The sequence below is a fragment of the Arvicanthis niloticus genome, chromosome 13, assembly GCF_011762505.2.
Source record: "Arvicanthis niloticus isolate mArvNil1 chromosome 13, mArvNil1.pat.X, whole genome shotgun sequence".
NCBI lineage: Eukaryota > Metazoa > Chordata > Mammalia > Rodentia > Muridae > Arvicanthis > Arvicanthis niloticus.
This window is the reverse complement of record NC_047670.1, coordinates 60,074,282-60,098,535: the sequence shown is the minus strand read 5'-3', so window position 1 is coordinate 60,098,535 and position 24,254 is coordinate 60,074,282. Positions and strand designations below refer to the sequence as shown.

The window sequence follows — 24,254 nt, the reverse complement described above, 5'->3', positions numbered from 1 at the left end:
TTATTAATAAAGTTGTCAGTTGCCAGTTTTAATAGAATGTTTAAGTTTCTTCTATGGGACTTAATAACAGCAAGAACTTTCCTATATACTTTTTATATCCATCATACTTCTAACATTAAAATAACCCAACATTTCATAAAGGTTGCCAATTTAAGTTTTAAGAATACATTCACAATGTAACAGTAGCAAACTGAAGTGAGCTACTACTTATTCACTATCACTGATCCATGTGCTCCACACATTATCTCATTTAATCCTCACAAACCTCCACAGGACAAGCAGTATCATTAGTTGTACACTAAATATGTCAATCTAGAAACATCTGTAATCCAACAAGTGTCCACACTCCCAGGTACAAGCATACACACATGTGTGTAATGTGTGCACACACACAGATAATAATAATAATAAAAGGAAATGGTATAAATGAGTTGTGGCCAGCTTAACCCAGCTTTTTGACTTAGTTTACTGTTGTAAAGCAATCCACTGTCTGCTGAGCACAAAGTATCCCTGACTCTCAGGCGCTGAGCACCGTACATAGTGTACATGCTGTGGTTTTGACAACTGGGGTGACTAGGTTTTCATTAGCATCAGCACAATCACTTAAGGTGCTGGAGAACACTACAGTGGCTACGACCATCCCACAGCTATGACATCAGGAGCGTTCTTAGACGCCATTACAATCTTATGGGATGACTGGCACACCAGGTTCACTATGGAGCAAAATGTGATGTGGCACGTGACTGCCTCCTCAAAAACAAGCACACGGTCTAACAAACGCTCTTTATTCCGTATTTACTCAGGCACAAGAATGGAAAGTCACCAGACCTAGCTTAAGAGTTAGCAGAATCATTACACATCACACTCAAAGACTTGTCTCCTTCCCCTAACCCACAAAGGACCGCTCAGGCCTCCTGAGGCTCCCTAGGCACACTCTCATTTATGAGCTGAGTGCCTGTGATTCTGTTATGAGCTGACATGTCCATTCTGTTTCTAATTCACTTGTGACTAAATGGGTGCATACTCTCTCTCTCTCTCAAAACTGTTTTTTTAAGCAATGAACTTGTAAAAGACTTAGGGAAATTTTCTATAGGAAAACAAAAAACAAACAAACAAACAAAAACCCAAAAAACCCTGTTTTATAGTTATATTTAAAGAGAAAGACTCTACAGTTGCTGAAGTCACATATATGCAATCCTGAAGAGGTTTTGGTGAGGACCACAAGCACGGGTAAAAGAAAGGAAGTATCTGTAATTCAAGTTCAATTTTTTCCAGCAAATTCTCAATTTAGATGTGAATTTCTCCAAAAGTGTAGTTTGTTCAATACTATATGCCTCAAAGGCTGTAAGTTGTACTAACCCAGAACCAGCAAGCTCATCACACTGAGGCAATGAATGGTGCTGACAAACCTCATCTGTGGGGTGGTGGGCTGTGAGAGGCCGCTGGGTGCCTGGTTGAGCTCAAACCCCAGACCCTATTCAGATGGCAGGTGTTCGGTTCTGCTCCTGGGCCCTGGTTCCTTTCATTTAGCTTCAGCCCTCCACAGCCCCTCCCACAGAGAGGTCTATGGCCATCAGTCACCTAGGAACAGTGCCTCAGGCTCTCCCACATGTAGATGAGGTATCTCCAAGCTCTCAGACCAAGCCAATAGGCGTTATCTGCTGCGAGACCCTGACCCACCCAGAAACTTATAAAAGAGCCCTATTTGGGAGAAGTAAAGGTGTGTGAAAATCATCCCGTTGTCTGCAAGTTTCTGTCGCAAGAGCTGTAACACTTGGGAAGAAATCTGCTCTCCCAAAGCTCCTTCAGGACCCTCCCCTCCTTGCTAGCTAGCTGGTGTCTCACCGGCCCAGCCCAGAGCAGCTCAGCGCAGAGGGACAGGTGCAGCACCTGGGAGTGACTGGGAGGTAATAGCAGAGTGGAGGCAGCAACAGCAGAGGTGACTCCCCCTCCCTGCTTGCACTGTATCCCCTTGGCCCGGACCCCCAAACCAGGCCGGGCCAGAGATCTTTGTGGGATGCCCTCCAGAACAGGGACTCACACTCATCTGTACCTACAGATAGACAGATGGCAGAGAGCAGAATCAGCTGACTGAGTAAGAGCTACCCCTGTAACCTCAGGAAGCATTACCCCAAACACTCAGATTCCTAACCTTGAAAACACCACAATGCCAAGTCACAGTGACTTAGAGGACCTGAGGACAGTGGTGGCGTTAGTGTGAATACTATCAATTCACACAGTTCACACAGTGACACCTTAGCACCAAGACTGGGAAGCATTTGCTATGAGAACAAGAGGAGCCGAGTCTTAATTCCTAGCACGTAGGTAAACCCAGCCATGATCTTAGATGCCTGTAACCCCAGTGTCAATGGCAAAGACAAGCAGATCTTAGGAGTAGTTTGGCCAGACAGCTGAGCCAAAGCTATGAATTTCAGGTTCAGTGAAAGAATCTATATGTGAATAAATGAACGAATGAATGAACTGAAAGAAGCTGGGAAGTAACTGAGGAAGACAATATCATCCCCTAATCTCCACATGCACACACATGCATGCGCCTGCAGGCTTGCTCTCAGACACTTGTACAAACACCACTCCACCACACAGTCCTGGCCCCTAGCTAGTAACTAGGGACTATTTTAGGAGATGGGAGAATGTTAGGAGGTGGGCCTAGCTGGAGGAAGGAGATCAGTAAAGGCATGCCTTTGAAGGCTATACATGGTCCCCCATCCCACCAGGAAGTAAGCCACTTTGTTCCCAACTGTGGAGAAGTACCTCACACTGGCCCAGAAGCTGGACTATAGTCTCAAACCCCTAAAACAGTTTTGGGAAAGCCAAGGCAACCTGAGACCAGCTTTGGCAACACAGCAAGAGACTCAGGGAAAAGACATTCCCTTTATATTTACTGACTGCTAACTACGCAAGCTCTGAGACCTTAATATATCCTCTATTTGGGTATCTACCATAATAATTCTATCAAGTGACCACTACTACTTTCCCTTTGCTTGGATGAGACAGAGCTCTAGAAAGTTTAAATGAGTGAGCCACTCAAACATCAGCTGCCCTTTGTTCCTGTGCTAGACATACATTATAGCTAAGCAATGTACACACCACCTTTTAACTTGCCAACAATTACACCAGCTCAATAGGATCAGGGAGCAGACAGTGTATAACACTGGCTCTCATTTTTACTGAATCATTCCAAACAAACTGGTTACATGCATATTCAAACTTCTCTCACAAAAGAATCTGTTCCTAAAAGATTCCAGCCTGTAAGTAAAGCAAACAGAACCCTAACACCTATAGTGCAGTTACTGCCCACAGCACAAGGGGCAGAGAGTGTGTTTGCTGTTCACCATCATGCCCCAGGAGCCACCAGCAGATGCTCAGTACAGCATTGTTTTATTAGTTGGTCTGCAAATGTATTTTAAAATGTAGACAGCCCTGAACTAATCAGATACTCTAATGCAGCGGGACTAGACACAGTCTGACACCCCAAAGTATTCTCCTACGTCCTGTGTTCCCAAGTATGGTTCCACATCTGACTCAAAGAATTTGGGAACATTTTGAGTAACACATTGTCTACTTGCTTCTCCCAGGGATCCTCCATGCACAGGAGGAAAATGCACTAGTCACATAAACCTGCAGAGGATAACTCTTGACTCAGTCCTTACGACCTACCTGCCAAAGGAAACTTCTTAACAAAGAAGACATCCACCCTTCCTCAAGAGACAAAGGGTATCAAGCTTCCACTTCACCCAAGACTCCCAGCACCCCTCCTCTCCAGCATGGACCTCTCCACATCAGCATGGACACACAGCAGTAAACACAGTAACCCTCATGCAGAAGCTGAAGTCAGTCAGCACAATGGCCTCAACACTCCTAGGAGCAGGAAGCATGCCACTTGGGTTACGCTCTACTGCCTACTAGCTCGAGTACGACTAGGCTTTGTAAATGTTCTTCCACTACAATAAAACACACTACTTTGTATGATGAACTATCTACCAGAAAACCATAAACCTAGTAATAAATATTCTAAATAATCAAACTAGTGATAAGCACAAATAAGTATATCCTAAATAGACAACTACAATGTGTGCTTGAAGCTGTTGTTATAAAATTGAGGAACCGTAACAGTTTGTTCTTAAAAGTTTTACTTAGGAGGCAGAGGCAGGTGGATTTCTGAGTTTGAGGCTAGCCTGGTCTACAGAGTGAGTTCCAGGACAGCCAAAACTATACAGAGAAACCCTGTCTCGAAAAACCAAAAAAGTTTTATTTTTATTTTTTTAACATGCTTTTACTAAATAATACCATCAGACTGAATTCTATATAAATTCTATATAACCCCATATACATCACTGCCTGTTGTGGTTTTGCTGGGATGTTAACCAAGCGATGAAAACTCACCACCATACAGACACATGTACTTAAGAGTCTACACCAATGTGAAACCACACAGAATTCAGTTCGGGCTACTGGACACTATACGGAATGCTAAAGAGTCAAAACCATACTGCTTAGGGACAGGGGTTACCTTTCCTGATTGCTGAGTTTGCCATACATAGCTTCCACCAATTCCGGGCTTTTCAGAAAGTGGTCTGTAATAATCAAGAACCTACAGGGAAAAGGAAGGGAGATTTGGTTACTACAAACAATCAAACATACATGTCCTTACCTACTTTATAAACTTACCGCATATAAAAGAAAAACCTTTCACTTAATTCAACTTCTTTTATATATATATATATATATATAATTATATATTTTTTTTTTTTGGTTTTTCGAGACAGGGTTTCTGTGTAGTTCTGGCTGTCCTGGAACTCACTCTGTAGACCAGGCTGGCCTCGAACTCAGAAATCCGCTTGCCTCTGCCTCCCAAGTGCTGGGATTAAAAGTGTGCGCCACCACTGCCCAGCAACTATAATATTTTTAAAATATTTATTTTTATGTCTATGTTTGTTTTGCCTGTGTGTATGTACATATGTATGTAGTATGCATGTGCACCACATGTATGCCTAACCACAGAAGCCAGAAGAGGGTGATGGATCCTCTCAAACTAGAATTACAGACTGCAGTGAGCCACCATGTGGTACAGGAGACTGAACCTGGAGGCCCTCTGTAAGAGCAGCAAGTGCTCTTAACCCCTGAGCCATCTCTCCAGGCCCATGTTTACTGGGGTCTTTTATGTTTTAAGAGATTTATAACTTATTTTCTTAGCAGTATCAAGGGAGAAGAAGCCTTGAAATACTCTTTTCTCCAATTTTCCATGTGAAATTTTTATGAAAATAACTCAGTGGGTTATTAGAAAACCAAGTCTACTTCAGCTTTAACAGGACTTTTTCTGTGAACAGGGATATGACATTTAGTGAGAGTCAGATCTAAACAGGAAATGTAACACAGTTTTAGTCCAAAGCTGTAAGACTGCTGTAAGACAAGGCAGAAGAATGGACATGTCACACTGTTAAAGCTCTGCCAACAGTGCTGCAGTGAGTCCTGGCCTGATTTTCCACTCTTTATGAGTACTCAAGTTACCAAGAAAACATCCACACTGTCAAGCACAGTGCTCATCTGGACTAGAGAGAGGACTGTGGAAGCCCGAGGCAAAGATTATCAGCACACTTCTTCAAAGTACCTCTGTGGCATCTAGAAAGACTGAACACCATTAACAGTTCTCAATTGCGTCTAACAAAAGGTAGCACTAAGATTTAGGGACTAAGAAATATGATTTTTAATAAATACTGTTATAGTAATAAAAGTTAACTATAAAGTAGTAAATACACTAACACACCATTTATTTACTCTCTCATTAACAAATAAAATGTCATTGAGTGTGGTAATCAAACGACACACATCAATGACCACCACACTGTCCTCGTCTAAACATAAAATCTAGCACTGGAGATGTAGCTCAGTACCTACTACCTACACAAAGTGTGGTGCCCCAACATCACCACCTCTGAAAAAAAATCTAAGCAAGTATACTATTTCTTCTATAGATCTTTAAAGTTGTCGGTCACTACTTGGATTTAAATATTTCTAAGAATTAATGAATAATAATGTTAATAGTATTCACATTAATTAAGCCAGGTTATCAAAGAGGTATTGAGAGTAAAAGGTATTCAGAGTAAGAGGAATTCATTCCAAGCTAGGTTCAGAAGCAAAACTGGAACCGTAAAGCCCATTCATACATAATTTAGCTATATGGAAATCAAAACTTTTCTCATGACAACATTTGTAAAAAAAAAAAAAACAAACACAACATTCAATCATGTCAGGTAGTATATGCCTATGATGCAAGCACAAGGGAGGCTTACACAGAGAGACTACTCAGTTCAAGGCCAGCCTAGACAACAGAGGGAGACTATCCTTCATGACATCCCCTACCCAAAAAAACCACAATATTGCAAATGCTGTACCAGCAACTAGAACACAACTTTTACTTCCAAAATGACTCCCCAAACAGCAGAGAAAGAGCCATGGCTACCATAAGACCCAGCTATTTTATTCCTGGGCATAAAGCCAGCAATCTCCATGCCCTGCCAGAGAGATATTTGCACCCTCGTGTGTTTATTGATGTTTTGCTGACTCTAAAAAATTTGGAATCAACCTAATTGTCCACTGATAAGTGGATAGTGAATGTTAAAATACACACACACACACACACACACACAATACTATTTAACTCTAACAAAAAATGTAGTAAAAATCGCAGGAAAATAGATGGACTTAGAATATTTTCTTACTTGAGGTCACACCATCTCAGGAAGAAAAAAACCACATTCCCTCTCAGATGCAGAATCTAGCCGATAATATGTATGCAGACAAATGTACACGTGGGTACAGCATAATACACAGACAAGACAACAAGAAAGGACAAGCATTAAGAAATAAAGCAGGGTGCATGTAGGTGACGGACTGAGCTATGAGAGGATATAAAACACCAAATATTAGAACTATCTAATTCTGTCCTGGATATCTTGGGTTGGGGGAGTAAGCGGATAAAAATGTATCTAAAGGTGAACACACAAAATCCAATGTGAAGCTCCGAAACTTCAGAATGGCCATTCTAAATGTAAAAAAGTTCACTGAGACAGAGATGTATAGATTTTGGGGTCTGGTTAATTTTGGTGTGTAATGGCTTTTTTTATTTGCAAGATTTTTATACTATGGAAAATTTATGAAAAATTTAAAACAAAATCATACAAAAACCCCAAATATAGAAAAAGACATTATCCAACTACTTGAGCCAAATGCAATGCCAAAACTTTCTCGCCCACACTTTGATGTTACTCCAATATATCCCAAGAGAAAGCTCTGGAGTTATTATTATAGTCTTACACCTTTCCCTTTCTAAGACTAGAGGAAACAGGAGAAGATAGTAAATCCTCAGGAAGCTGTGCTCTCTATCAGTTATCTGCAGGTCTAAGCAAGGGGAAGGGGCAGAAAGTGGATCTCTTCTGCCTCTCAGAATCATTCAGACTTAAGAGTAAAACAGTTTTTGGAGGCCCCTGGAGAGTTCTCTGCCAAATGCAGCAGGTGAGCTTCACAAGTTGTCAGCTGACAACTAGCTCCCCTTCCTGTTCCTGCCTTAAGTCCAGCTGCTGACCACTGACAGCTCCTAGGGCACTCTGAAGTAGATTTTGTGTTTGCCCATGAGGGGCCTGGTTGTTTATTCCAAGCTGATAAGATAAAGACCCCAGCTACCCCTCAAATATCTATCAAATAAACAGAACTCTGCTACAAACTGACTCTGAGGCCTCCTCAATGACTGTAGATGCTGCATGTGCATACTGATGGGAGTTTTCCAAGGTAATCCTGTAAGATTTTCACGAACAGCCGCTGTTTATTTGCATATGGTAATTCAAATTCAAATGATATTCAAAGTAAACAATTTTAAACTTAGAACTCCAATATAATAATATTTCATTTAAAAGGCTCAATACCAGAAGGTCACCTGGGTCCTGACCACACTGCCCACTGTGAGAAATAAATCCAGACACTTAGAATGATAAGAAAAGATTACTAAAATGAGAAGGGAAAAAAAAAAAACATGTGAACAATATTTTTGATGAGTTTTACAATGAAAAACAGATCAATTTGTTAGGAGATAATGTAATAACTGTAAATATAAACACTATATGATGACCTAACTACTGTAAACACAGATACTACATGATGATGTAATGACCATAAACACAGATACTACATGTACATCCTTAACAGAGCCTGACACCAGGCCCACAACCTGACAGAACTGAAAGGAGACTGGCTCGTGGCACATCTGTAACCTCGGCGCCTGAGAGGCTGAGGCCAAAGAATAATTAGTTCAAGGTCAGCTAGGGATATATAACAAGACCATGTTTCAAAAGAATTGGACTGCTGGGACACCTAGCAATACCAGCTAAACACACTCATCTAAGGGCATACAGAAAATTCTCCATGATGATGGTATAGTGGACCACAAACAACCTCAATAATTTTTAAAAGAATGGAATCATACAAAGGGTGTTCACCCACAGTGGGAATAAAACTAAAAATTAGTAACAAGACAGGATTTGGGAAATACACAAATACATGGTAATCAAACTCCTAAATAACCAATGGATTCAACTTGAAAAAAAAGAAAAGGAAAGTACAGCACAGCAAGATTCACACAGTGCTGAGACAGTTCTTACAAGGGAATTGAGGGCTGTAAATGCTTAGACCCTAAGTCAATAATCTAATGTCATTTCATCTTAGAAGTAACAAAACCCAAATCAAGTAGCAGCAATGCTATAGCAGAAGCGATAACAGGAAGGGGCAAGAACTAGAAATGGAGCAGAAGGCTCAATGAGGCGGCTCAGCTGGGAAAGGCTCCTCCTGAGACAGTCTGACAGCCTGAGTTCAATCTCTAGGGTGGAAGGATACCCCAACAGGAACCTACACAAAGATAAGAGAGACTCAATCCATAATATGTCCTCTAACCTCCACAAAATAATATATTTCTGTAAAGAACACCTACAGATTCGTGAAAAATACTGGTTTAAAACTAAAATGATGGTCCCATTATTAACATAGGAATGCATGTGATCTAAAATAGCCTCCTCCTCTCCCTATCACACATATAAATCTTGATAAGGAACATAGGTGCCTCAGTCTCAGGTTTCAAAATTTATGTTACTAAGACCATGGCATTAGAAATAATACTGGCATTAAATCAATGCTGGCACTAAGAGAGAAATTAAACTGATATTCAAAATAAAACAAAACAAACAAGAAATGAGCCAGAGGAACAATAAAACATCAGCATTCTGGCTGAGGAGATGATCATTCAGTTAGCAAAGTACCTGCAGCCCAAGCTCAACTGAGTTCAACTGAGCTCAATCCCTAGCACCCAAGAAAAGGTATGTGGAAAGAAATGAATAAATAAATAAGAAGAAGGTATGTAATGATGTAACTTGTAATCCCAGCACTGGAAAGAAAAAAACAGGATAAATTCCCCAGGCTTGCTGGCTTGCCAGCCTCTTCTAATTGGTGAGCCCCACATCCCAGTGGGGAATTCTCAAACAGCAAGGTGGCACACCCTGAGGACACCAACCAAGGCTGACTACTGAACACACAGAGAATCCAGGGAAACTACTCCAGCACAGCACCTGGCCTGTCTCTATCCTCCCACGGCCACACAGGCCAAAGCTTGAACAGCTGCTCACCTGAGTATGTTGACACCTTGTGACGATGGCTCGGGACTCTTTACTATGGCAGGATACTGTGGGACAGATTCTAAGAGGCATTTCAGGGTCCTTTGCGCATGCATCCCTCCCTCACAATGTAAAAGCAGTCTGTGCCTATAAGTAACAAACTAGCTAAAGCTACAAGTGGTTGCTGTATCCATTATTTTTAAAAGTCTGGAAAAACAGGCCACCACCTGGACCTGTGAATTTCTGACACTGAGTCCTAAAAGAAAGGTCAAAGGACACAGGATTAAAAAAATATTCCATCAGATACTTCTGAAAACATAACAGAAGTTCAACAAAGACAAACATCACTATCCTTGTTTGCTTTCTGGTGCTGTGATAGAACACTGACCAAAACCAATGTGGACTAGGAAGGGGTTTCCGCAGCTTCCAGGTCCATCATCAAAGGATGCAGTGCAGTAGCTCAAAGCAGGACCTGGGACAGTCCCATGGAGGAACACTGCTTACTGGTTTGCTTCCCCTGGCTTGCTCAACTACATTTCTTATACAGTCCAGGCCCATCTGCCCAGGGATAGCTCTACCAACAGTGGACTGGGCCCTTGTCTTCATCACTTAGCACTCAAGAAAATGCCCCGCAGACAGGACAGGCCCGCAAAGGCAATTCCTTAGTTGAGAGTCCCTCTTTCCACCTGTGTCTGCCTGTGTTGAGCTGACAAAAACGAACCATCACGCCTACAGACCCAAGAAGCTGGGGGGAATCCCCAAAGGAACAAGCTCCAAGAAATCTATGCTAAGATGATACTGACTCCTAAAAAGCAAAGGAAAGAAATCTAAAAGCAACCAGAGAGAAATCAGACAGATAATATGGAGAAATAATGTGAAGGACAACAAGTGTCTCATTTACACAATACACACAAGACATATACCGACTTCTGATCTTTAATGAAGCATCTGCTGAGGTCACAGCAGTCTCCAAATAGGCTGAGACACTTGTACTATGTCCATTCACACCAAAACTGCCCTCCACACCACTTTAGCCTATACTTCAAGGTCACGCTCAAGCTGTATCTCTTTCACATTTTCAAACCAACTATCAGACCTCAACTTTTTACTTAAAACTTCTACAAAGGGGTTAAGATTGTAGTTCAGTGGGGGAGTACTTGTCTACATGAACTCAGTTATACTGCATCATGTGAGAAGCAAACAAATTAGTAAGTTAGTAGTTGGAATAAGCCAGATGTGGTGATAATCTCAGCCGCTGGGAGGCTGAGGCAAAGGAGCCTTCAATGCCAGCCTAGAGAACACAGCAAACCCTGTCTCAATATATAACTAAAGCTCATGAGGCAAATGATCTGTAGGGATGTCCTTAACCGACCTAATGTCTAGCAGGATACTTACGGCCACTCTGACTCTGGGTGCTTCTGGTGAGCTTCTATGACGTTAATTGCAATATTGAGGTTCTCTTCCAGGTCCTTCATTCTTTCAGGATTAAGAGATGTGAACAAAATCATGGAACAGTAGGCAACAATCTTTTTGTCTGGATGATTTAAGCAAGACCTGCCCAACAAAGAAATGAGACTCTTAGTCCAAATATCAACATGGTAAAATGTGATTGTGACATTAATAATAATAATCCTTAGCAAATTTAGTCTATATTGATTATTTTTAGGATATAATAAAGATTATAATGCTGTGGGGGAAAAGCATATCTTTGACTATAAGAACAGTAAATATAACAGTAAGATACAATAAAATGGAACTGGAGAGACAGTTCAGTGACTAAAAGCATAAACTGTTCATGCAAAGGATCCAAGGTTTCTAGGAGCTACCCCTAGAGGCTCACAACTGCCCATAACTCTGGCTCCAAGGGACCTAACACACCTGGCTCAGTGGGAGAGCTCTCTCACATTGTTCCTACATACTATGTACCTACACACATTTACACACACACACACACACACATATATATATAAAATTAGAAATAAGAAATAAATAAGAAATAAATCTCAAAAAAGACAATAAAAAGTTACATTTGACTTAGGACTCAGAATTGAAAAGAAACTAACATTTGAATAGAGAAAAAATAAAAATGATCACATTTCTAAAGCATTAAAGGTGTTTTATTCTTGTTAGAAAAAAACAAACAGTCAAAAAATGTAAAAAGACTATAAGCATCTATATCACAGTTATTAGGGTCAGATTTGAAACACAAGAACTTGGGGTCAAGAGACATAACACAATTCCTAAAGTCTATCACTCACAAGAACTCACTTACTGTGAGTTATGTCATGGCTCATCCCAACATTTGGTTTTTGTCCCCATGTAAACGTCACAACTCAGGCATGGTAACTTACACTATTGATGGCAGTACTCAAGGGACAAAGGCAGGTGGCTCTCTTGTAAGTTACAAGGTCTAGCCTGGTCATCGTATCAAGTTCTAGGCCAGGCAACCAGAGCAACAAAGTGAGACTTTGTCTTTAAAAAAAGAGTGATATGGGCCATGGAGATCACTCAGCCAGTCAGGGTGCTTGGTGCCAAGCCTGATGACCAGTGTTCAGTCTCCAGAACCCAGCAAAAGTGGGAGGAGAGAACTGACTCCTGCAAGTTGTCTCTGGCCTCTACATAATTGGCATAGCACAAACACATGCACACACACACACACACACACACACACACTAGATACATATCCATAAACACATACGTAGAATCAATCTCCCATACATTATGTGGAAGAATCACCTGGCAATAAAAAACTAATGGCCAATAAGCTGAAGCAGGATTAGAAGGCAGGACTTCTGGTTGGCAGAGCATCAGGCAGGAAGAGAATTTTTCTGACCAGGAACCAGAGGAGAAAGACATAAGAAGAGGACAGGAAACCAGCCACTTAGCTGAACTCAGGTTAGAATAAACAGGATTTAAGAGTTAGTTGGAGAGCCAGCCTAACTTATGGCCTAAGCATTTGTTAATAATATTAAGCCTCTGACTAGAGTTCATCAAATAACTGTAACTTATATAAAAGCCCAGGAAAGAAACCCAACCAGAGAGGACAGCACGGCCCTTACACAGTAGCACGCATGCTGTGCATCCAGACAGCGGCACTGGCTTCACACTACTGCTATACCCTTTATCACTGGCAAGCTGCAGGTCTCTCTGTCCAACAGGATCAATTCCACTTATCTACAAGACTTGTAAAAACAGAGATAATACAAGGTAACTTTAAATTTTTTAACTTTGTTTTTAATGATGACTCTTAAATGTTTTAAGTTTCCTTTAGCTCGAGTCAGCAGGAGGGACCACGAGGAACTTCAGGAGTTCTCCACTGTGCCTCTCTCAGAGAAGTGAAGCTCAGGGAAGTATGAGAACCACTAGTGTTATGCAGCTGGCTCTATAAGCAAGCCAAGGTCTATCTCCATCACTGTCCGTCAAGTCCTATTTATACCCTCCAAACATCACGTGTCTTTTATGGGTCTTGCCTCACTCAGCACCTGTCTAGTCTTAGCTTGTATATCTGTCTCAGCTGACATCACTCTGCCAATCAGACCAAGTCTACGGAAACAGCAAGAAACTGTAATACACTACCAGAACTTTTTTGATGTGTTTTCCTCTATGGAGTCCTGACAAATGCAGCTCAACTACACAATGTAAGGAGGACCAATATATGTGTTTTGTTAGTAAAGAATCTTTTATCGTGTGTCCTTTCACATGTTTGCTTTAGCAGAAAAATCCTTTCTCCTATGTCTGCTTCAGCTAAACGCTCCTTTATGAGTCTGCCTTAGCCTTTCACGTGTGTCTACTTCAAAAAAAGACTCCACGTGTTTGTCCTAACAAAACACCACCCAACCAACTTTCCAAAAAACCCTTAAGTTTCCACTTAATACAAGCCCAACTCAAGGCACTTCAGGAATAGCCACTGTTCTGCTGTTCACACTGGGAGAATGCTCACACTGGAAGAATCTAAGCTAGGAGCTTGGCCTCCAGGACAACTACATAGTGTCTTCCCTATTGCCAATCCACTTCTGTCACCAATTTACATGTTAATGTAATGTTCAACTACTTAGAAATTAATAGCTAGGTTTAAAAAAAAAAAGTAATACTTAACATGAACCAATCCAGCATCCAGTAGAAATAACCAGACTGGTATGGATTTCTTATAGCAGCCATCAGACTAGTAAGCCACATCTTATATTAATAACTAGGCAGAGCAGCCAGCTCTTAACACTAACAAAGGAACTAGAGTCTCTTCTTCTCACAGTAGCAGACAGATTACATTTCTCAGAATGAAGAGTAGAACAGCCATCTCCACTTCTCATAGTGATAGTGAGAGTCACCTCACATTGATGAGTATGTCTGTTATCCAAATCTTACAATTCCCCATTATCTACCAAGAAGAAGATTGAGCCATGCATGTACACAACAGTAAAAATTAAAGGATTAACTCACTACACATATTTTAATGTCTTATGTTTGTGGATTTTTTTTTTCTTTATAAATTTCAGGGTCCTTAATTAAGTTACTACTTTCCCCATGACATTTACTTCTTAAAAATAAGCCAGCATGCTCCCAAGGGCCACAAATCTTTGTACAAGCTCAGTGACTAGCAAATATGTGTATTATGGAACCACCACACAAACCAAGGTACAGAACACTGGTGGATCCAGGTCTCCCTCATACCCTCTCCCAGCTAATACCTGAAATTCTAAAACTACAGTCTTGTTTTTCCTGCTTTTGAATTTCATATAAATGGAACTATAACCATGATCTTTTCAGAAACCAGTAAAAAAAAAAAAATCTTAACATCATACTCACATGAAGAGTTCTGGGAAGGCATGGACCCAAACAATGGACTGGGAGTCTTCATTCCGTGAGGCAACGTTGCCTAAAAACTGCAGGCCACATCGAAAAGCTAGGAATATAGAAAAGTAAAAACTGAAGATAACAGACTCAACATAATAATAAAAACATCTTAGTAAGAAACATTTCCAATATTATAAAATGGGGAGTGGGAATGAGGAGACAAAAGACAGAGAGAAGAGGGTGGAGGGACAGAGACATGAAGGGGATAAGGGAGAGATGGGAGGGGGAAGAGAGGAAGAAAGTGATTGATTGTCTAAGAGTCTCGCTCTACAATGAACTTCTAAACATAAAATTAATATGCCTCATCAAAACACTACATAAAATTAACTTCTAAAAGATTATAAGCGCAAATATAATTACATGAAATATCATTGGAATACATGCTCCAATTAAAAGATGACTACAAATTAGGTATGTCTGCACATGTCTGTAATCAAGGCACCTCCAGATGCTGAGACAGGAGGATCATGCTAATAAAAGACATGCCAAGACCAGTCCAATAAAACCCTGTCTCAAAACAAAACAAACCACAGATAAACTTAGGAATGAATTTTTAAAATGCTACAAGTTGTTTAAAACAAGCACACCTAGGACATAAGGCTATAGAAATACTGCAAGTAAAAGAAAGCTAAAAGAAGACAGATCAAATATCAGTTTAAAAAAAAAACAGGAAAAATAAGCCACTTAAAATTAGACATAATAAGCATTAATGCAAAAGACATTGTTGGAAATATGTTAAATAATCATTACAGACTAACTTAGTAATATCCTCTCAAATATGAAGAAAAATTGACCACAGTGAGAACTACTGACAATTAAGTTGAGTAGTTTTTAAGATATCTTCTCTCAACAGATTATAAAAGCAGACAAAAAATAACAAATCTCAAAGATCTGAGTAGGATTTAATAAAAACCTAACTGCCACTTAGAATATAAAGCAGCAAAGCACTGACTGAAAGCTCAGAAAAGTGACCACAGCAAATGCTAGGGAGTGGGGGGAACATGGACTCTGTTTATTGCAGACAAGAAGGGAACATGGTGCAGTCAGTCACTTTAGAAAACAGTTTGCCAATTTCTCACAAGCTAAACTCATTAAGTCATGGCAACATCATTAACAAAGTACCAAGATGTAAGTGAAAGCGACATGCATGCAACTAAGGCAGAGATTAAAAACTACCAAGGGGAGCACTGGTTCCTTCCCATCTGGGCCTGAGCACTTAGCAGATCTTGGGCCCCAGCTCTAACCCCAGTAGCAACGACCACCCCACACAGTTTTGACACAACCAAGATCATAGAAAAGATAGGCTCCAGTCAGAGACAGGGCAGGTAGCACTAAGGAGATCCAGATGGCGAAAGGCAAGAGCAAGAACATAAGCATCAGCAACCCAGGGTACTTGGCATCATCAGAAACTAGTTCTCCCACACTAGATAGTCCTGAATTCCCCATATCACCAGGAATGCAAGATTCAGATTTAAAATCACTTCTAATGATGATGATAGAGGACTTTAAAGACATAAATAACACTCTCAAAGAAATTGAGGAGAACACAGGTAAACAGGTAGAAGCCCTTAAAGAGGAAACACACACACATACATACACACACACACACACACACACACACACAAACCCTTAAAGAATTACAAGAGAACACAACCAAACAGGTGAAGGAATTGAACAAAACCATCCAGGACATAAAAATGGAAGTAGAAACAATAAAGAAATCACAAAGGGAGACTACCCTCAAGATAGAAAACCTAGGAAAGAAATCAGGAGTCATAGACACAAGCATCACCAACAGAATACAAGAGATAGAAGAGAGAATCTCAGGTGCAGAAGATATCATAGAAAATACTGACACAACTGTCAAAGAAAACGTAGAATACAAAAAGTTCTTAATACAAAACATCCAGGAAATCCAGGACACAATGAGAAGACCAAACCTAAGGATAACAGGTATAGATGAGAGTGAAGATTCCCAACTTAAAGGGCCAATAAATATCTTCAAAATAATTATAGAAGAAAACTTCCATAAAGAACGAGATGCCCATAAACATACAAGAAGCCTATAGAATGCCAAATAGACTAGACCAGAAAAGAAATACCGCCCTTCAGCCGGGAAGTGGTGGCTCACGACTTTAATACTAGCACTTGGGAGGCAGAGGCAGGTGGATTTCTGAGTTCGAGGCCAGCCTGGTCTACAGAGTGAGTTCCAGGACAGCCAGGACTACACAGAGAAACCCTGTCTTGAAAAACAAACAAAAAAACAAACAAAAAAAAAAAGAAAAGAAAAGAAATGCCGCCCATAACATAATAATCAAAATACCAAATGCACAAAACAAAGAAAGAATATTAAATGCAGCAAGAGAAAAAGGCCAAGTAACATATAAAGGCAGACCTATCAGAATTACACCAGACTTCTCACCAGATACTATAAAAGGGAGAAGATCCTGGACAGATGTCATACAGACCCTAAGAGAACACAAATGCCAGCCCAGGCTACTATACCCAGCAAAACTCTCAATTACTATAGGTGAAGAAACCAAGATATCTCACAACAAAACCAAATTTACACAATATCTTTCCACAAACCCAGCAGTACAAAGGATAATAGTGGGAAAGCTCCAATACAAGGAGGGAAATTATACTCTAGAAAGAACAAGAAGGTAATCCTCTTCCAACAAATCCAAAAGAAGACAGCCACAGAACTATAACTGGGTTATTAGTGAAGATTTGTGTAGATAAGCCCAGACAATATTTTATTTTCTATCCTAACACCTATGATAAATTGTTGGTTCCCTTTTCATTGACCTTTGACAAATTGTTTTATAACCTCCTGAAATGTGCTCTGAGTAAAAGTCTGGTTATTTGTCTAGGAACAATTAACTGATGATATTTGAGAGACTGACAAAATTCTTATTACAGTTTTTGACTATCAGAAAAAGGCCTAGTAACAGTCTTGTTATAAAAGAGCTTAATATTCATGTATATAATTTTAAAAATTCTTATAAGATCATCATTAAGATTTTAAAAGTCGCCAGGCATTGGGTGGCGCACACCTTTAATCCCAGCACTTGGAAGGCAGAAGCAGGTGGATTTCTGAGTTCAAGGCCAGCCTGGTCTACATACGGAGTGAGTTCCAGGACAACCAGGGCTATACAGAGAAAACCTATCTCAAAAAAAAAAAAAAAAAAAAAAAGATTTTAAAAAGTCATCTATTACATAACATCTCCACAAGAGAGTACATTTTTATAGATCTATGTTTTATAATAATAGCCTGAGACAACAATTTGACATCTTTAGAGAGTATATAGGTCAAATTACAAAATTTGTTTTTAGTGTCCTCAATTTTTTTCATAATAATGTTAATACTTGAAGACTTATACCTAATCAATTATGATAAGTGGATGTTACTCATTTTTATTTAAAAAATTAAAATATGTATATGTGATTTGACATCTTTTCAGGCTTTCTAGTTACAATTACTTTAATAAGAGAAACAATTAAAAATATAATTAGTTACTGCCTATAGTTATTGCCTTTTATGCTTGGTGTTCCATATCAGATTAAGATATGTTAAAAAAACTGTTACAGTCAGACATTTGAGATGTTTAGTTAACAATTTATTATTACCCATGTTACTGGAATTCCTTATAAGCCTCAAAGACAAGATATTATAAAACAGATATTATAAAACTTTAAACTAACATCTTAATAACTCTCTAAGTATGGAGGGAACAGCTACTGGTGCTTCTCGCCTGGTTTTATAAGAACTCTGAAAAATTGGCTTTTAAAACAAAAGAGGGGGAACTATACCCCCAGAAGAAGTCTCCCAGAAATACTCTCCATCATGCCTTGTTCATTTTTAATTTTCTAAATCTAAAAGCTCATGACAAAGCTGCTGCTGATTGCCTTCGGCATGCTGAGACCAATAAAAACTATGCCATAGTTATATGGAAGGACCCTCTTACCTTTAAATGGAATTGCCCGGACCCAGTTCTCATATGGGGCCGAGAATTGATATGCCTGTTTGATGCCAAAGAAGGCACAGCTAAATAGCTACCAAAAAGATTAATGAAATAAATAGATAGCACCACAAAACCAGGCCCAATTATAAATAAGATGAATAACAATTGACATCCAAGGAAGAGAAATCTCCCTGAGGATTCCCTCCTTTTTCCTTTCCAGGTAAAAATGAATCACCCGTGATGTCTGCTGTTAGGAGTTCTAATCCTGATGCTGGCCTCCAGACTTATTCTACCCAGACCTTCGATGGGCCTTTGACAAGGACATCAACAGCTAGAGAATGACATCGCTAATCTGAAGAAATCCCTCGTTTCGCTGTCTGAAGTGATCTCCAAAAATTACAAAGGACTTTATTTGACTTGATTTACTCTTTTACAATAGAAAAGACTGTGTACAGCCCTTAAAGAAGAATGTTGCTTTTACATAGACAAGACAGGGACGGTTAAAGAGAGCATAAAAAAGGTCAGAGAAGGCCTTGAGAAAAGACAGAGAGAGAGAGAAAGATGAGAGCTGGTACAAGAATTGGTTTTCAACCCCTTCATGATTGTCAACCCTACTTCCTTCCATTTGGGGACCAATAATTGGGTTACTTTTGCTTACTTCTTTTGGTCCCTGGGCCTTAAACAGGCTGACTAACTTTCTGAAACAACAGAGATAATTTTGACAGCAAAACCTATTCAGATACATTAATTATCATAAGTTAGCTATGGAAGACCACGAGACTCAAGACGAGGTTGTTTCTCTATCCAGGGTGTTCCCAAAACCCATCTCCACCCAACCTAAAAGAGGGGACTACTGCCCCTAGATCAAACAGAGAGGGGCTATCCAGAACCCCTTTTGACTAGCAATTTAAATTATTGCTTAGGCTGCGAGGCTAAGCCCTGCAAGGGAATATAAATATATCCTTCTGGGTTCCCTGAGGAAAAAACCTGACTGCATAGGGGTTGATGTCAAAAGTATCCCTCTCCAGTAAAAAGACATTGGGATGGGTATGGCCCTCGTGCCTCACTGAACAACAACAGAAGGACCAGAGCCATTACAAGGTCCCCTTTAATTACTGGAAGTCAGGTCTCTATCCCCGCCTTTGCAAGATTGTAATCACCATGGTCCTTCTATACTTGAAGAAGAGAGGAGATGTCAGGGGCAGCCTTGCTTATACACTGAAGGCCTAAATTCAGCCATAGGCCTAAGTCAGCCTGCTAACACACAGCCTTGGTCTCTGTGGAAAAACACTGAAACAGATAGCTATAAGATACTGTAAACAGGCAGCTTTGGTGGAAATTTACCAGCCTGGATAAGAACTAATAGCCATAGACGTTGTGGATAGGTAACCTTGGTGGACAGTACCAGCTTAGATAAGAAACAAGTGAATCATAGACAGAGTCATAGTGACATGTTCCCTGAACCTTCACCCAGCTGACACTCTATTCTGGAAGCCATCTATACTCCCCCTGAACACCTACACTCCTGCATCATCCCCTTCCCCATAGCCTACCTTTTTTTTTGTTTATAACCCCTGTATGGAAAAAGTAAAAATTACGGTTTGATTAAAAAAAAAAAAAAAAACAAACAAACAAACAAAAAAAAAAAAACAAAAAAAAACCCACCTACCAAGGACCTCCATTCAGGGACTGGTTTAGCCTAAAATTAGATATAAACAAAAAGTCTGCAATGCACTTTAGAAATAATAATGACCAGGCACAGTGGCAAATATTCTTTTTGAAAGAGAAGTCTAAGGCATTTGCAATCACCATTTATAAAGTGTACAAAAGTATCACTGCCAGCAAAAGATCCAAGGGTTAAGAAACCAAATAAATCAAACTCCCAATGAAATATACCAATGAAAGGCTAATGCATGTAGAATATTTAAATGTGTAAGTTGTCTTCATTCTTGAGAAAGCTTATTTATTTGAAAGGTTTTTTTTTTAATAATCAAACTTACAAATTTTAAAAAGAGCTTACAAAAGTTGCTTCACCAAAGTCAGTATTTAGTTCTTCATACAGAAAACAATCAAACATAGCTAAGGGATACCAACAGTGATATATTTGCCTATGTACAAGACCCTGGGCTCAGGTCTCAAGCTCTAGTAAGAGGGGGAGGATGACACAGGACCAAGACAAGGATACCACTTATAAAAGCACCAAGCTACGGGGCTGGAGATGCTCCAGTTATGAACACTAGCTGCTCTTGTAGAGGATCCAGGGTTCCCAGCACCCACAGGACAGCTGGCAGCCACCTACCACTCTAGTTCCAGGGGCTTGGACATCCTCCATGTGGTACACACATATATTCAGAGTCATACAAGCAAATATAAAAAGAAAGTGTTTCTAAGTGCCAAGATATAAGTGGCACTGATGGGTTCACTATCTAGGAAGGAACTACAGAATAAGACAGAGGCGTTGAAGTGCAACTTACTTAAGGAGAGGGCTATCCAGAGCATGTGACTCAGCTTCTATATAGAGGTTAAGTGTAACTGTCAGTCTAGATCCAAGTAGGGGTACACACACACACACACACACACACACACGTCATTGAACATCCTGGTGGACACACATATTTGCTGGAAACGTTCTAAAACTGTATATAGAGATACACAGGGCTATTAATAGTTATGTCACTGTCAGAAAGTGCAAAGAGGCCTGTGCTCACAAACTACCGACTAGTTCAGTTAAAAGAAGGTACTGCAGGGTGGAACCACGCCAGGAATAAACAGAGCAGTGGACTAGAAGAAGAACTTGACTGGAACATAAACTGACAAAAGGATTGGCAACAAGTCATTAAATAAACAATGGTCTATATAAGAATTAGCAGCGGGGTGCCTGGGTGTCAGCACAAAAAACCTGACAATGCTGTACTTCTTTACACACGACAGAAAATTCCATTCTAAACACTGACCTGAACATGAGACACCAAAATCAAAAAATTTTAAAAACACTAGAGAGTTTTAAAATATTAATAAGCATTAAATCTAGTAACACTTTTTCTCAGACGAGATACCATGCAATAAAAACAGAAATATTACCACAGAATAGGAAGATACATAAAACACACAACTACCTTCAGACTCACAACATATTCAAAGAGCTCCTAATAAACCTTTGTTTTTCTTTTGTTTCTTTGTCTCACTGTGTAGCCCTGGCTGTCCTGAAACTCACTATGTAGACCAGGCTGCACTGGAACTCACAGAGATCTGCCTGCCTCTGTCTCTGCCTTCCAAGTGCTGAGATTATATGTATAAGCCATTCCACCTGGCTACAAACCATTTTTAAAAGATAAACCAACAGAAAAATATGCAAAAAAAAAAAAAAAAATCGATAAGATCCAAAATGGGAAGGCAGGGATGAAAAAGACTTGATAGCATGAAAAACCCAGGAGGCTGCACTCATCCACATCCACTGGGCTGGTACAACTTACAGCTAGAAAGCAGCAACAGATGGGGATGGTGTGGGAGCCAAAGGTTCAAGGGTCCATGAACTGTTAACAACAGGACACTGATTAACAGATTGCAGTGGGTACCAGCTCTTCATTTTGCCTCCTAGCTCCAAACAAAACTTCAATATCTGGTCTGTGAAAATGGGAGTGGGGGGTGGGTGGCATTCAAGACACTTCTGCTGCCAGCAATGTCCCTGAGACTTGCTGGATGCCCTCCTCTGCTCTGCTCTAGGGAACAGTTTCCCCAGGCCCAGCTCCCACAAGCATTGCATCAGCAGTGCTAGCAGCCAAAACCCCAAAACTAAATAATTCAGTATAATTTAAGGAAACAACACAAAATTCATGTTTATACCAACAGATAAAAATACTGAAAAAAGAAAAAACTTAAAATTCAAGGGCTTCTCATAGCCTGTTCATAAAATTTTATTATTTTCTTCTGTTTACTCTGAGTCCTTAAAAATTAGTCCATATTAAATAATTATTGAATGTTTATAATATAAAAGTACCAACCATTTCCCAGATAAACTATAATTTTAAAAGATACTAATAGTTCTACTAAATACTTCAGAATATTAACACTCAAGTTTAAACGTAAAAAGAGTGAAAGGGACACTCTGGCCTGACAGCAGAGCAGCCCAACAGTTCCTCGGGTTAAAAACAAAGCAACAAAAGTCTAGAACATGACTCTGGGCAAGCAGCATTACAGACAGCCTAAGCACAGACAAGGAGGTTGCAGGCAAGTGGAATAACAGTTTACTTTAGCAAACAGCCTATCAACTGATCTTTATGTAAACACTAAGAACAGTGCAAAGCCCCTAAAAAATGCCTGCATTATTTTTACAGATTAGGAAAGAATATATGCCAAAAACAACATCAATAGCTCAATTAAAATAACTCATACTTGTGTTTACATAAAATTTGATGACCATAATATATTTGTCAGACCACTGCAATTATTGCCTGAAAATAATACTCTAAATATTATTTTGACAATATAATTACAGTTCTTACCTCAGAAGCAGTAACAAAAAACTGGCACAGTTATCCTGACAATAGTCTCTCTAAAATAAGGTTCTCAGAGAAGTATTAAGAGATAGTGAAATCAAAATACTTTTCACAATGCTATTTCAGAGGTTTGAACTAAGACACTATGAAAATAAGTTCTCGGTTTCTTATTAAATGCAAATGTTACTGCTGAATTCCAAATAAAATGTGGGAGCTTTCCTATCAGCCCTTTCCCAGAAGTTGGTGAGAAATACTGCTAATTTCCCGCTCTCTCCTTGCCTCTCTTTCAATTCTGCCACAGAATACAGTCAGCGCCTTAAAATGGATACAGTTGAAAATTTTTAAATAGAAAATGTTCCCATTTCATGGACTAGGAGACCCAATATTGTCAAGATGGTAACTTTTCCCAAACTCATATGTAGATTTAACACAATCCCCGTGTCTACAATATAGTACTCAAGTAACTTCTCCAACTCAACAATAAAACAAAACCACAAAAAACTAAAAAAAGAAAGAAACTGAACAAAGGATTCAAACAAGCATTTCTCCAAAAATGTGTAACTGCCCAATACACACATGAGAAACCACTCACCACCATTAGTCATTTGGGAAATGTGACTAAAACCCACTTCCGCCACATCTACCTGGATGACTATAACCCCCAGAACAGAGTGTCCGCAATGACATGAAGGAATCAGAACACACACTGCTGAGGGAGTGTGAATGCCTCCACTGTCCTGGAAGACAGGCTAGTGGCTCCTCAAAACATGGCAGCTGGCAAGAGGGCTAAGCAGGTAAGCGTGCTTGCTGCTCTGGAGGAGGACTAGCAATCAAAGTCAGTTCTCAAGCAAGCACCTCAGGCAACTCAGAACCACCTGTGATTCCAGCGCCAAGGGATTGAAAGTCCTCCTCTGGACCTCTATAGGCAACTACACATAACATATGTACATGATACGTACGTACGTACACACACACACACACACACACACGGAAGGTTAACAGACAGACACAACAGACAGAGACAGAGAGATGGAGCTAAAGGGGCAAACAGACAGAATGAATCTTCTAAAAATTAAGTTTAACATGGTGATATTCAGGCTCAACTATTCTTCTAATCCTAGGTAAATACTTCAAAGAACTAAACACAGGCCCTCAGAAAAATGCATGTGCACATTAACAGTGTTATTCTTCACAGCCAAAGGTGAGAAGAGCCTGTTGATGATAAGAGTAACATTCTGACAAATGCTACAATGTGGCTGAAGCTCAAA

At 39.9% G+C, this 24,254-nt stretch overlaps 1 protein-coding gene across 2 annotated transcripts in view; it reads right to left on the bottom strand.

Moving 5' to 3' along the window:
- The window catches only part of Atxn10 (ataxin 10), a 140,328-nt gene that overhangs the window by 77,019 nt on the left and 39,055 nt on the right, over window positions 1–24,254 (bottom strand). For both annotated transcript variants that reach the window (XM_076911806.1, XM_034517099.3), the window contains 3 exons: window positions 14,478–14,574; window positions 11,070–11,228; window positions 4,532–4,612 (listed from right to left, as the gene is read on the bottom strand). In XM_076911806.1, the coding sequence (XP_076767921.1) occupies window positions 4,532–4,612; window positions 11,070–11,228; window positions 14,478–14,574 (337 nt within the window). The remainder of the gene's footprint in view (window positions 1–4,531; window positions 4,613–11,069; window positions 11,229–14,477; window positions 14,575–24,254) is intronic.